General features: G+C 33.8%; 1 protein-coding gene across 2 annotated transcripts in view; it reads right to left on the bottom strand.

Moving 5' to 3' along the window:
- Positions 1–1,131: 1,131 nt before the first annotated feature.
- The window catches only part of LOC111414781 (abnormal chemosensory protein 6), a 45,104-nt gene continuing 31,809 nt past the window's right edge, over positions 1,132–14,426 (bottom strand). For both annotated transcript variants that reach the window (XM_023046224.2, XM_023046225.2), the window contains 2 exons: positions 9,564–9,737; positions 1,132–3,211 (listed from right to left, as the gene is read on the bottom strand). In XM_023046224.2, the coding sequence (XP_022901992.1) occupies positions 2,459–3,211; positions 9,564–9,737 (927 nt within the window). In that variant the 3' untranslated portion in view covers positions 1,132–2,458. The remainder of the gene's footprint in view (positions 3,212–9,563; positions 9,738–14,426) is intronic.

Raw genomic sequence — 14,426 nt, 5'->3', positions numbered from 1 at the left:
TACAGATCACGTTTATGTGATATAAAAAATGAGTTCTATGTCAAATTAAAGATAAAATTGTAGACTTTAAGATAAAGTATTGAGAGTGAAAATCCATCGAAAAATTTTTGAGAAAACTTTATAAATGTGACTCCACGACTTTACTTACTAAATCCTAAAAAAACGTTTAACTTTAAAGAATGGTGCAGATTATATTTATGGGATCTAAGAAATGAATTCTATGTAAAATTAAAGATAAAATTCTGCTTTTTAAGAGAAAGTATACGGAATGAATATCCGTGGAAAAATGTTTGAGAAAACAGTATAAATTTTACTATATGTGTTAAGTTGGTATAAATTGTAAGAAAACGTTTAACTTTAACAAATGGTAGACATCATGTTCGTAGAAATTAAGAAATGGGTTGTATGTCAAATTAAAGATAAAATTATGCTTTTTAAAATATAGTATACGGCGTAAAAATCCATCAACAAATTCTTGAAAAAACTGTATAAATATGACCACGTGTTAACTTAGTAAATTGCAAAAAAAACTTTTAACTTTAAAAAGTGATACTGATCATGTTTATAGGTATTAAGAAATGAGTTCTATGTCTAATTAAATATAAAATTGTGCTTTATAAGATAAAGTATTCCACCTGGAAATCCATCGGAAAATTACGAAGAAAAGTATAAATATGCGATTTTACGTGTTCAGTTAATAAATTGCAAAATAAATAAGTTGTAACTTTATGGAATCATACAGATATTTTTTATGCAAACAAAGAAATGGGTTTCACATCAAATTAAAACCTAGAAATCCATCGGAAAATTATGGAGAAAAGTATAAGAATGCGACTAGACCTATTCATTTAATACACAAAAAGTATACCTTGAACTTTATAAAATCGTACAGGTCTTATTTATGGAAAAAGTTTTGCGTCAAAATAACCACAAAAGTATCCTTTTTAGACAAAGTATTCAGTTTTGAAATTTATTTATTTATTACTCTAAACTAATAAATGATATCTACATCAAATTTGAAATGAAACTGTTCTTCCACATAAAATGAATGAATTAAATATAATATTGAAAGTGTACTTACCTTTTTAATTCTAAAGGATATTTTGTTGTAAGTAAATAACAACATATTAATAATTTTATTTGTATTTTTATTACATGACTCTTCTAAAATTGTTTACAATATACAAGAGGGGATCTGTAAATTTATAGATTGACTAGTGAAGGGGAGGAGGAACTTTGTATAACACAAGCATTAAAGATAAATTAAATTAAATACAATTTTTCGATAACAAACAAAATTAGTCTTAAATAAAAACGAATATACATTTTTTTTTTTAGTTTTATCGCAGTAACGTTTTAAAACTCTCAAATTTGTACTCATTTATAACCAAAGGAACGTCCGTGTGAACACTTCTTTCTATCTTACCTTTTTTTCTCCTTCTTTTTATTTATTTATTTTTTTATTAAATCGAAATTAACTTAAAAATAAAACGATTAATAAGAAGAATTATTTACAATCGATTATTTACAAGATTTTTCGTTTCATTTAGTTTTTATGTATAAGCGCGATACGAAATTGATATGTTCGATTTCTTAATTTTTTTTTATTTTCGATTTATTTATTATTCTTAATTTTTCGTGGTGTATATGATTTCGTTTTCGCATTTATTATTATTATTTTTTTATTTATTTTCTTTTTTTTTCGATTTCTAAAACGTATAGACTAGTAAAAAATTGATATGCCTCATCATACCCTGTTCAACAAACTAAATCGAATTTTATTTATTGCTTTCTTTCACGCCCGAAACAACAAAACACATTTTTTCTCTCACTTTCTTTTTTATTATTTACAAACCTAATTTATGACAAGTCTTAGGGTTTACCTAAAATATTGCACTTTAATGGATTTTTGTCCTTTTTTTTCGAAAATATCACTAGAAATACTGATTATTTTCACCTCTCTTTATACATACCGCTTTTCAATTAATTTTAAAGATAGCGTTCTTTATTTCTTCTTCTGTAATACGCGGTGCGGTAAAATGATTACAATCAAAATGAACGTTTTAAAATCGTTTTATCGCACCTTGTAATAATACTGTGCAAGGAAAGAATGGTTATAACCATATTTTATGTTCACTATATACAAATTTAATCGATTAATTTAAAAGTAGTTGTGAATATTACATTTTTTTTGTATAAAAATTGTACTAGGTAATATTAATTATTGATTTCTTTACAAAATAATGAGTTTATTACGGTTTTTTTACGGCTGGTTTCCTTTTTAATTTTAGTTTCACCCAAATTGTTCTTGGTTATATTGATATTGACCAAATAATCCCTTATTAAACTCACCCGCGTGTTGTTCGTTATCATTTTCGCTGGGAAACTCGCCTTTAACCGCATCAACCGCATCAATCACTTGATATCAATTCACAGGAAACCCAAAATTAACATCCGGTCAGTGTTGCGCAGCAAATTTCATACGTTTCTGCTTTTGTCGTTGATTACAAAACCACACGCGAACTACATTCTTTTTCAAATCCAATTTCTCGGCTATTGCCGCAATTTTTTCGCCTGAAGGTCTGGGTTGGACTGCAAAATAAGCCTCTAAACTTCGTTTTTCAGGAGCAGCTATTGACGTTCTCTTTCTTTTCTTTTCGCCGGCTGGTAAAACACTGGGCGCATCCGGATCTCGCCTTTTATTTTTTGCCTGAGCCTCAGCTTCTTCTAACCACGCTTGAAGGATAGGTTTCAATGCGATCATGTTGTTATGGCTTAATGTTAACGATTCAAATCGACATATCGTTGATTGCGATAAAGCACCAACCCCTGGCAATTTCAAATTAGCTAAAGCTTTACCGACATCAGCTTGGGTTACTCCTAATTTGATTCTTCGTTGTTTGAACCTCTCCGCAAACGCTTCTAATTCTCTTGGATCCGTATCCGCATCCGGATGTAACCCAGCAACGGCTGCTGCAGCGGCTGCAGCAGCCATCGCAGGGTGATGAGCTCCCGGATGTCCACCATGATGACCAGGATGATGTCCTGGTGCACTATGCCCTGAAAGTGGTCCCCCGTGATGATGATGGTTCATCACATGATTCATTCCATACGAGTGCATATGCGTTGGCGTCTCTGACATTGGTGTTAATGTGGTCATCGATGAAGTTGATATTGGATCTAACATTTCTAAACCGTCCATGTGACTCATCTAAAAATAACGGATAAAAGGAGTATTAATAAAATATAGTGTTTAAATTTAGTTGGGAAGGTTAAAAACAGCGACGTGTACCGATCGAAAAGAATACAGTATGGCAATCAGCGCCCCTCATCTCATTCAAAATTCACGAGGCCGTTATTTCGTGATAGGCTGCATTCGGGTGGGAAATACACAGCCTATACGGCCACCACCACCGGCACTAGATTGATTACTCTCGTTGATGTTACTTGAAAATTGGAAAAAAGGGTGTAAAAGGAACGAAAAAAACGAGTCGAACTAAAACCAAATATAAAAAGAAATCATGAAAAACAAATAAAAAATAAATAACTTGTTTGAAGATGGTTTAATAAATTTGATGTATAAAAGAATTAGTTTTTATAATTTAGCAAAAAAGACACTTTCTACTAGGAGATAACGATACATGATTGACTTCATAATAACCAACACAGCTATTACACCTCCTCAAATAGTAGATGTTAGTATTTTAACAGCAGCCAACCTAATCACTGACCACAACCTGGTTTTATGCAAAAAACTAATGGAACGACCAATCGACACCAAAAGAAGCCCACATTGAAAACTTTATGAAAACAGACTAGCAAATAAACTTGTTGCGTCTGTTGTTCCTCATAAATTTATCTGACATCCTACACAGGAAAAAATATAGAGTAAAAATCAACTCTAAAAAATGGTTCAGATCGGTCCAATATATTTAGAGTTATTTTTTTGCACTATATAGTGTAGGTGAATAGATTAAAATTTTACACTAAATAGTGAGAAGATGGTGTTTATTAAATAGTGTAAAATCGTTACTCTATAACAGTGTATTATATGTAATCTAATTAGATGTTGTCATGACTCTAATTAGATACATTTCTAATCTAATCAGTGTAAAATTAGCACTGTAAATTATTCAAGATTCGTTCTAATTTTACTCTATTAAGTGACAAAATATCACTAAATAGTGTGTATCTTTCACTTATTAGTGTTAATTTTTAATAGGAAGTATAGAATATTTTTAGGAAGGTTTTAGGTTTGTAATAAAAATCAAAATTATAAAATATTTGTTTTTATTTTTACTTGTAATATATTGTTATATCTTAAATTTAAAAAAATTAAATTCTTTTTATATAACCATACTTAACCCATTTTAAAGTTTCCACCGAGTCACCATCAAAACTGCATCTAATGAGTCTTGTATAAGTTTTCTGTATGTATAGTTGTACATACTTACCAATCTTCGCAAGGAACCCGTACGTAAAATCTTCCGGAAGTTCCACTAATTTCACAACACGAATGTTTGGCAAACATAATTAAAATAAAAATAATCGTTCTTTCTCTTTATATCGCGTAAATCAGGTCTCGAGACGCTGTCGAGTTCCGACTCGTTCAGTAGATGACAGTTAAATTTTAGCTGTATCACACCACATGTTGATCACGTGGTACCGACGTGTAATCCCGAGCAAAATAGTGCGGTGCCTACGAAGTACCCGAAGGAAAAGTACACGTCTAGTGTAAAATTTAATGTTTTATATATTACATAACTTCACTAACATAAGTAAAAAAGAACTCTCCTTTAGAGAACTGTAAAAACTACTCTATTAAGTGAATAATATATGAACTCTATATTAATATTAAATATAGTGTACATTAGAGTTGTTTTTACCATGTGGTATTACAATTTTTACTCTAATTCTTTTTACCAACTACTCTAAAATTTTTACACGACACGATTTTTTTTTGTGTATGCACTTGGTTGTGACAAAATCTTTTTCGCTATCTTCTCCACCTCACAATGTCCTAAACGTCGCATTAATCTCTGGCGTCGGATTTCTAAAATTCTGTCCCATATATTCTTGATACAGAACTCTTGATATACTGTTTATTTGTTTGTGTCTTCGCCTATTTAAATGACATAAATTATTATTAGGCAGGTATTGTATATTACAATCTATACACAGTATACACATTGTTGATCTGACTTCTTAGGTTGTTTGCAGAATCTTAAGTGCTTGAGATATCCACACCCAAGTAGGAAAATTTTATGATTTGTTTGATGGGGTATTGTTGACTACTCGTATACATCTTCTGGGATCTTTTGCTATCAGTATGCATTTAGTTTTTACAGTAAAGACCGCCCTGTCCAGGGTTTCGCTCTCTTTATAGTTGTTTTTTCTGGTCATCCGCTAAATTCCATTGGTTTTAACCTGATTTTATGCAAAATACTAATAGAAAGACCAACCAAGACCAAAAGAAGTGGAAAAATATAACATTGAAAACTTTATGAAAACAGGCAAATAAACTTGTTGCGTCTGTTTTTCCTGATAAAGTCTACACCTCAAAAATCTCCTAACAAGTTGATTGCTATTGTCTCTCCATCTGTTTGGTGAACTCTTGCGCTGTCCTCCCCATCGCACAATGTCCTGAACATCGCATTGATCTCTAATATCGGAATTTATTACATTCTGTCTCATCTAGTCTTTGCTGAGATTAGTAGTCTCTCCTCAAGGTCTTCATTTCTGCTCCTCTTGACATACTGTTTATTTTTTTGTGTTCGTGTATTTAAATGCCACAAATTATGATTTGGCGGATATTAGGTAGGTATTGTATATTACTATCTATACGCATTCTTTATCTGACTTCTTAGGTCGTTTGCAGAATCTTGAGTGCTTGAGATGTGCACACCCAAGTAGGGAAATTCTATGACTCGTTCGATGAGGTATTGTTGGCTATCCACATACATCTTTTGGGATCTCTTGCTGTCACCATACATTTAGTTTTTACAGTAAAGACCGCCATGTTCACGGTTTCGCTCTCTTTATAGTTGTCTTTGCTGCTCATCCGCTAAATACCATTGGTGTTTCTGTAACCGCACTTTGTTAAATGTAAAATAAATGACCACAACCTGATTTTATGCAAAATACGAATAGAAAGACCAAACAAGACCAAAAGAAGCCCACATACGTGGAAAAATACAAATTTACAAATTTTGTTGTTTTCTTATCCTTTTGGAAATTTGCCTTCAGTTTGATTTTCGTGTTTGCTGTCTTATATTTCCTCGAGACAGTTGTTCCATATTCACATTTCCGTTTGTTTCATTCAACTGATTACACTTATATTGAATTATTTTGTGATTTTATGTCGAATTACTTTAAGTTAATTTTTTGATCTGTTGTAATTTTCGTCTAAGCTCATTTTATTTGTACTGCGACCTCTGCTGTTTGAAATCTCTCATAACATATTTTCTTTACATTGTTCACTGGATTACCGACTTAACATAAAAAATAGATTTAACCTAAAATAAGAAAAATTTTGTTACGTTCTCCTACCTACGCTACATTTGAGTTCTTGTATTTTCTGATAATTTATATTTTTGTTGACTTTAATTGATTTTATTCTGCCGAATGTTGTTGACGTTAAGACGTTAAGACCTATGACGTAAGTTTATAAGTGTTTATTGTAATTTAAATTAATTCACTTATTTTTTTAAACGTTTGTAGAAGTCTTCTGATGATGTTCAGTGAACGAAACCGGTAAAGGCAAATAAATTAAACAAAATTCACCACAGTAAAACATCGTTTTTTGATACTTATTTTAACATTCTGTCTCATCTAGTCTTTGCTGAGATTAGTAGTCTCTCCTCAAGGTCTCCATTTCTGCTCCCCTTGACATACTGTTTATTTTTTGTGTTCGCGTATTTAAATGCCACCAATTATGATTTGGCGGATATTAGGCAGGTATTGTATTTTACTATCTATACGCATTGTTTATCTGACTTCTTAGGTCGTTTGCAGAATCTTGAGTGCTTGAGATGTGCACACCCAAGTAGGGAAATTCTATGACTCGTTCGATGAGGTATCCACATACATCTTTTGGGATCTCTTGCTGTCACCATACATTTAGTTTTTAAAGTAGAGACTGCCATGTTCAGGGTTTCACTCTCTTTATAGTTGTCTTTGCTGATGATCCATTGAATTCCATTAGTGTTTCTGTACCAGCACTTTTGTTGGCTTTTCTGTTAGTTCCGTTTGGTTCCGTTTTTCTATATTTGAGCAATTAATTAGATCTGTTGTAGCTTCCGGTAAAATTCCCGTTTTCAGTTAGCATGTTTTTCCTTAACTTCCTCTATCTGGATAATAGTACTTCAGGTTTCAAGCTCATTAACGTTTGTTGCCACTTCTGTGAAATATAGTTGTTTAAAATATTTTTTTCAATCTTACTTTGTCAACACAGTTTTCTGTACGTACTCTTTGAGAAGTGACTTATTTCATTTTAGAGCATTTTCCAAACCTTTCTTAGTGCTCAATACAGGTATAGTCCATATCGCTGCTGAATTTGTTCCAATATTGTCTCTTTATATCTTTCTGCCAGATTCCTAACCTCTTCGCAAAGCCCGGATTTCATGTTTTAGGTTACGATGATGTTAAGTTTCCTTTTACCGATGGCTTCTTCTACTGCGTCGTCGATACATTTGTTGCTGTTTAATTTAGTTTTTATTATTTTCGAATAGATGTAATTATGTAGTATATCACTGATTCCTAGTCTCTACTGTTATTATATTTGTTGGTATATTTGTTGGTATATTTGTGTTGTTCTTTATGCGGGAGTATATGTTATTTTTGTTTTGTTCTAGAGAAGAAGTCTATTAGTAGCTCTCCGTTTTCATTGAGTATTGTTTCGTTGTATTTCTGCGTCATTCTTTCTATAGTATCATCGCCAATTCAAGCATTAAGATTTCCGAGTATTATTACCTTATCGGCTCTATTTGCCAAGTAGTCTTATTCCTTATTTTGTAAACACACTTTTTCTTAGGATGTTTCTTCCTGAATATTTATCGGAAAATGTGTCACAAACGATGAGCCGTATCGCTGTTTGAAGGATGCAATTATAATTTGGCAAGATCAATCGGTGCAATAATTCTTCGATGGTTACTAAACGATATGATACAATGCCCGTATTGAATGGGTAATTGATTTTGTATAAATGATATATCTTTTTACACATTTTCTCATAAAAGGGAGCACACTAACATTTGATCTTCTTTGCAAACGCCTGCCATACCTTTATTATACTCAACCACACATAACGGATTGATAATATTTTCAAAATTTTCTGTAAAAGTTTGTAACTAGTACGTTTGATATACGTTTTCTGTTATTACGAACAGTTTTAAGAACGAATATCACGTTTAATGAAGGCTACACTTTATAGCTTGACAATTAGTTGCACTATCCTGTGGCATAATGTTTTCAAAAACCTTTTTTAAGATTTTTTTAAGTTACAAGTGGTTCTCAATATCCAAAATCCAAAAGAACTTTGTCTCCAACGATTCCTGATTTTGTATATTTGCACAAAACTGTCCTTCATCTAGAATTATGAATGGGACATTTGCTTGTGTGATAATAAATCAAAAAAAGGTAATGAATAAAAATTTCTTTCTTAATGTTTGTATTAATAAAATAAAAAATCAACTACGTGTAGATCATTATACGGCTTAAAAATGGAAAAATAATAAAAATTCTTTTAAAATGACTCTTTCCATTCGCTCTTAACTCAGTCCCAATACACCATCTGTCAACGTGCAATAAAAGAGCCCTTTACTGAAAATGGTAGCAGTAACCATACAGTTCGATGGTGTCATTACCACGCACTGGAATGCCCACGAGGGCCGTAAATTGAGGAAAGAGGAAATTTTCGGTTTTCAGGCGACAAAAAGAGAGAGCCACCCCGCGTTTTATTTCCCCCTTTCAATCGAAGGGGCGTGAATATCGAGTTCACGGGAAGAGTATGTATACTCTTCCCGTTTGATACAGACTCCACATACACATACAACTACCCTTGTATCCTTAAAAACCTATAATCAACCCAAACATTTTTATGATTATTATAAAAAATTAATAAAGAAAACTAATATATCATTCAAAACATGTATCCGTGAGTAATATATCTAGTTAAATTCCGATGGATGATTCAACATTACTGTGTCGTCATCCCCATGGGTAAGATATTTCATCATTAGCTTACACATTGGTGTAAAGTGGTCATTTCACGTGTACAACACGGATCCGAAGGGGGCCCACCGGCCGAGCCGGGCCAAGTGTATACGGGTCATGGCACCCGAGGGAAATGTTACGTGGTACCCGGGACCAACGTATAAGGGTCGCGACCCTATCTCCCCGGTCGCTTGGTGGCTGCAAGGCATTGCGACACTTTCACCAACGACGCCAGTATTTGTCAAGTATACAAAAAAAAATAATTCAGACAAATATTCATAATACTTTGTTACCCCAATGATAATGCTTAAAGATAAAAAAAAGGATAATAAATAAAAGTTGAAACAAACCTGGTGTGGCCTGCTGACCGGTGGAGGTGCCCCCATGCCATGGTGGTACATCATGTCGTGTTTCAATTGGGGCAACCCTCCGGGGCCACCGGATGTCTGATGTTTTATGTCCACAGCCGCGAGGGCTTCCGCCCTACTGATTAAACCATCGTTCAATCCGGAAAAAATATCACCCTGTAACAAAATAATTTATAATGGTTTTTAATTATATTGTAGTCTTTTCTATAAAACAAATTGTATAGAGAAATAATTACAGTAAAACCTCGATATAACGGATTAATACGGGGAAGGGAAAGTTTGTTAAATGAATAATTTTAATGCACACAAATTCGAACAGCTCACCACAACGTTATGTTCAGAGTACGTGGCTTTATATTTATATGAAGGGCGGTAGAATTTAAGAGGACTGCTACATTCCGGGAAGAAATGCTCAGTTCGATGGTCCGTTTGTGACGTTAGCGCTGAATAATAGTTATGAATTATAATTAAAACTAGAATTAACACAAGACCTAGAACTAGAAAGTTTCGGGTTTAGACTTGCGTTTTAGTGCAATAAAAATATACCACATGCGCTACCTAACACTGTCATTACAACTAATATTATACCTAGAACTAGAAAGTCTGAAGACTATAAAAATATTGGGATGGGGATCATATTAGGTAGAGAGTTCGAAAAGCAAGCAGATTGTTAGGGTAGATATGAACAAATATTTGGAAAAGATTTGTGCAGATGGACAATATGTTTGATGGATTTGTGACGAGTGTGATAGTGTATGGATTGGAAATATGGAGGTGGAAAGAACACAAGATGTTGTAGTAAGTCCAGGAGAGATATTGGAGGTAGGTCTCCGGGTTGAGCACGGAGACTCCGAGATATAAAGCGAAAAAAGAGTTGAAGATGAAGAAGATAGGGGTACAAGCAAGCAAAAGGGCCACAAAGTACAAGGATGGGCTGGAGCAGAGAAGCGACTTTAAAAATTTGGAAAAGTGTTGAAGGGAGGTTAAAACTGGGGTGGGAAAGTATCGACACCAAGAAAGAAGGGAATATTATAGCAGAGTAGGATACTCAACGGAGAACCAAGAAGGAGCAGGGAGGAATCAACTCTATTTAAGGAGTAGTATGGTAGAGATAGAGATGTGGAAGGAAGAAGAACGTCGTGCTCAGTTGGAAGGCAGGATATAATATAATAATAATGAAGGAAATTCTGGGGTGTTTAATGGATATAGGTGCGGGAGTGAAGAGAAAGCAGTTAAATATTGGGTAGGGGATGAGGAGAAGATGTGAAACAAAACTTATTGGAAAGACTATGACCGATAGTGTATTGGCATAGGGCTGTAAAGTTTGGATGATAAAAGAGCAAGATAAACGGAGAGTTGTCGCAGTGGAGAAAATTCGAAATAAGGACATTGGAAACAGAACGTCAACAACCGAAACTGTCATGAACATGTTCAAGCATAGAACAGGAGATGGGATATAGGGAGTTGAATGATCTAGCTGGATAGAAGGATGTGACAATTGGGAATAGAAATGCAGCAGCGGGCTGTCCAACTGATATACTCTATGTATAGTTTATTATATTGTACTTGATTGATCCCAAGAAATAAATAAATAATGTTCCAAAAAAATGTTGAATCGTGTTTCGGAAAAACGTGAGTTCATAAAGTATAGCACACAACTCAGAATCAAGTATTAACATTAAAGAATCAGAGTTAAACCGTTAGTTGAAAGCAAATTGTTTGCCTTCAAGGCTTCATCAGTTGCATCATCTTGAAAGCAGTAATATTTCTTATAGTAGTCTGAAGACGCACGGCTAAACCCGAAACTTTCTAGTTCTAGGTCTAGTGTTAGTTCTAGTTTTACACTAGCACTGTTACCATGTGGAACTAACAGTATACCTAAAACTAGAATCATTTGGGTTTAGCCGCACGTCTCTAAAGACGGCTAAACCCGAATGATTCTAGTTCTAAGTATAGTGTTAGTTCTAGTTTTACACTTGCACTGTCACTAGAACTAACATTAGACCTAGAAACACTTGGGTTTAGCCGTACGTCTCTTAAGACAGCTAAACCCGAATGATTCTAGTTTTTGGTCTAGCGCTGCATAACATTTAAAACTAAAACTAACACTAACAATAAACCTAGAACCCGGTTGTTTCTAATTCTAGGTCTAGTGTTAGTTCTAGTTTTACTTCAAGGAGAAATATATAACAATATAATGCTGAATAACAATTAAAACTAGAACTAACACTCGTATTAGAACTAACACTACACCTAGAACTAGAAACATGCGAGTTTAGCCGTACATCTCTTAAGACGACAGACGACTTAAGACGGAAGTTCAATAAAAATATACAATAATTTAGAGCTGAACAATTACAACCAAAACTACCGTTCTTAATTTATGCATCATATACACAACTCGGGGAATACAACGGACTTTATCTATAAACATGGAATAGAGCAACTAGTAGAATAGTGCTAACATTTATATTTAAATATACTGATGTATTAAATAGGTAATTAAATATAGTATGACTTAAACTTTGATTATATATAATATGGATTGAGCTAACTGAATATATCTACTAACAAAAATGTGGCTCAAGGTGAATAGACGCAGATGGAAAGCGATAATGTGAAAGTGTAACAAAGATAGACATAAAACGGTACTAAACAGACGGGCGCATGCGCACAAAAGTGTCAAACCTCTTCCATTTGACGTTTATGGTTTTGTTGTGTCACAGCCAGTCACGCCGTTATGTTTAAAAATGTATTGTTTCGTGTGCAAAGTTCGCGATAATACAGTTTCACATCACCTGTAAGTATTATAAATGTTACTTCTAATTGATAGTTTTTTATCTTATAAATTAACGCACGCCCATTATATGTCAGTACGCTTCTATGTCTATCTCGGTTCGATCACCTTGCGCAAGCTATCTCTCTCGTTGGCTCAATCCATATTATATATAATCAAAGGACTTAAAAATATTTTTTGTAATTCGCGACGGTAATGAAAGCTATAACAGTACTCAAATTGGTGCTGTAATGAGACTCCTTACAGCATCCGATGCTTTAATGAGATTTTAGTAACATTTTATGGAACCAGTTCAAGTTGGTGACATTGGGTCATTAATTTTTCTAGTTGTCAATGTGACAATGTTTGTCTATGGATGTTTAAACGCGTTCTTAGCATCGAATACAAGGTCCACAATAATGAGGACATTGAACTCTGAACAATTTCTCTTATTTTGGGAGGTGTACATGAAACATTTTTGTCAGGTGAATACATTTTGTGTTTTGACAGTTTCTAATTGTCAATTCAAATTTCTATTTTCAAGTGTTACGGTGTTACCAACTGGTACATACCTATTTCCCTACATTGTCAAAATTTATTTTACTTTTAAGAAAAAAAAGGATAAAAACGCGAATGAAAAAACTCATTCATTAAAAAACTCGTTTTTCAACTTGAATTCGTGCATTTCAAACGTGTCTTACGAAACTTGTTTTTTAATATAGTATTGTCTGTTATATCCGAAGTCCGTTACACCGAGGTTTTACTATACTTTATTTTTTTTAAATAAAAGTTTTATATTTAACAATAGAAAAAGATATGTTGAAATGTTTGAAAGTGAAATTGTCCTCTTTTATATGTCGGTTATAAAATGGCTTGTAAAAGCTCATCATTTTTTTTTCTCTGAAATTTACCAACACGTGCGGTAATAGTTGTCGACGAGAGCATGCCGTGGAAGCAGCAGCACTACGGGCGGTAAATATTGGATTAAGCAAGCACGGCGTCGGCGGCCCGAGCGTCCCGACGCCGGCGCTCCTCTAAAATTTATGCGCTGAAATTATGATAAAATGATACGGTAAATTATTTATGATTTTTTCCTCCCGACTTGCCGCCCTAACGCGGCCGCAATTACGACCATCTAGCGACCCGATTTTTAAACGACCTTCTCATCGGCCGAATATCAATATAGCGCCGAGTATATTATACTTTGCTCGGCCGTCGCGACGCCGACATCGGCGACGACCAAACTAATGAAATACAATATTAATGAGATGGTGGTGGTCGGTTCGCGGCGGTCGGCGCGTTTACATTTACGTTTAATCAAGTGTCCAAATTGATGTTTGTTTGCACTCGCATATCGATACCATGTATAACGTATTGAGTTTTATATATGGCGCGAGCTACAAATCGGAAATTATCGGTTATTATTACCATTATTGAGGTAATTAACTCGGAATTATTTATTATAAATCATTATATCGGTAGATTATAACATATTTATATTTGTAAAAATCAGAACAAAACGTTCATCATGGATGAGTCAAATAAATTATAAGTCATCATTAATATTTATATGTTTTATGGAATTTGTTGGATATCTATAGATACTTTTATCGAAGAACAACTGTAACCTCAGATAATGTTCGCAAAAAAAGAATATTGCGTTTATTGAGTTATCATTATCATGCAAAGTCAAAATGTGAGGCAGAAGAATTTAGATGGTCGTAGAAAAGAGAGAGAGAGTATGTACAACCCATCATTATCAAGCATAGATCAGGTATAAAATTCAACGCATTGAATTTTATCTTGCATTGCATCTAGCTAACTATCGTGGATAAAAAGTCAACAAATAAAATACCAAGCTTGTCTGCCCAACAACGAGATAATAAGCAAGATCAAGAGCATGATACAGGAAGCATAAAATCAAATCCGAAGAAGACTCAATAACCACCCCAGCAAAAAACTAATATTGATGGAATGCTCCAAGGAAGCCTAAACCGATTGGACAAGATGAGCAAACGTATCTCAAATTTAGATTATCGCGTCTAAGGAGCGATCCATAAGGTTAAAAA

The sequence above is a fragment of the Onthophagus taurus genome, chromosome 1 (assembly GCF_036711975.1).
Source record: "Onthophagus taurus isolate NC chromosome 1, IU_Otau_3.0, whole genome shotgun sequence".
NCBI lineage: Eukaryota > Metazoa > Arthropoda > Insecta > Coleoptera > Scarabaeidae > Onthophagus > Onthophagus taurus.
This window is presented reverse-complemented; position numbering and strand designations above follow the sequence as displayed.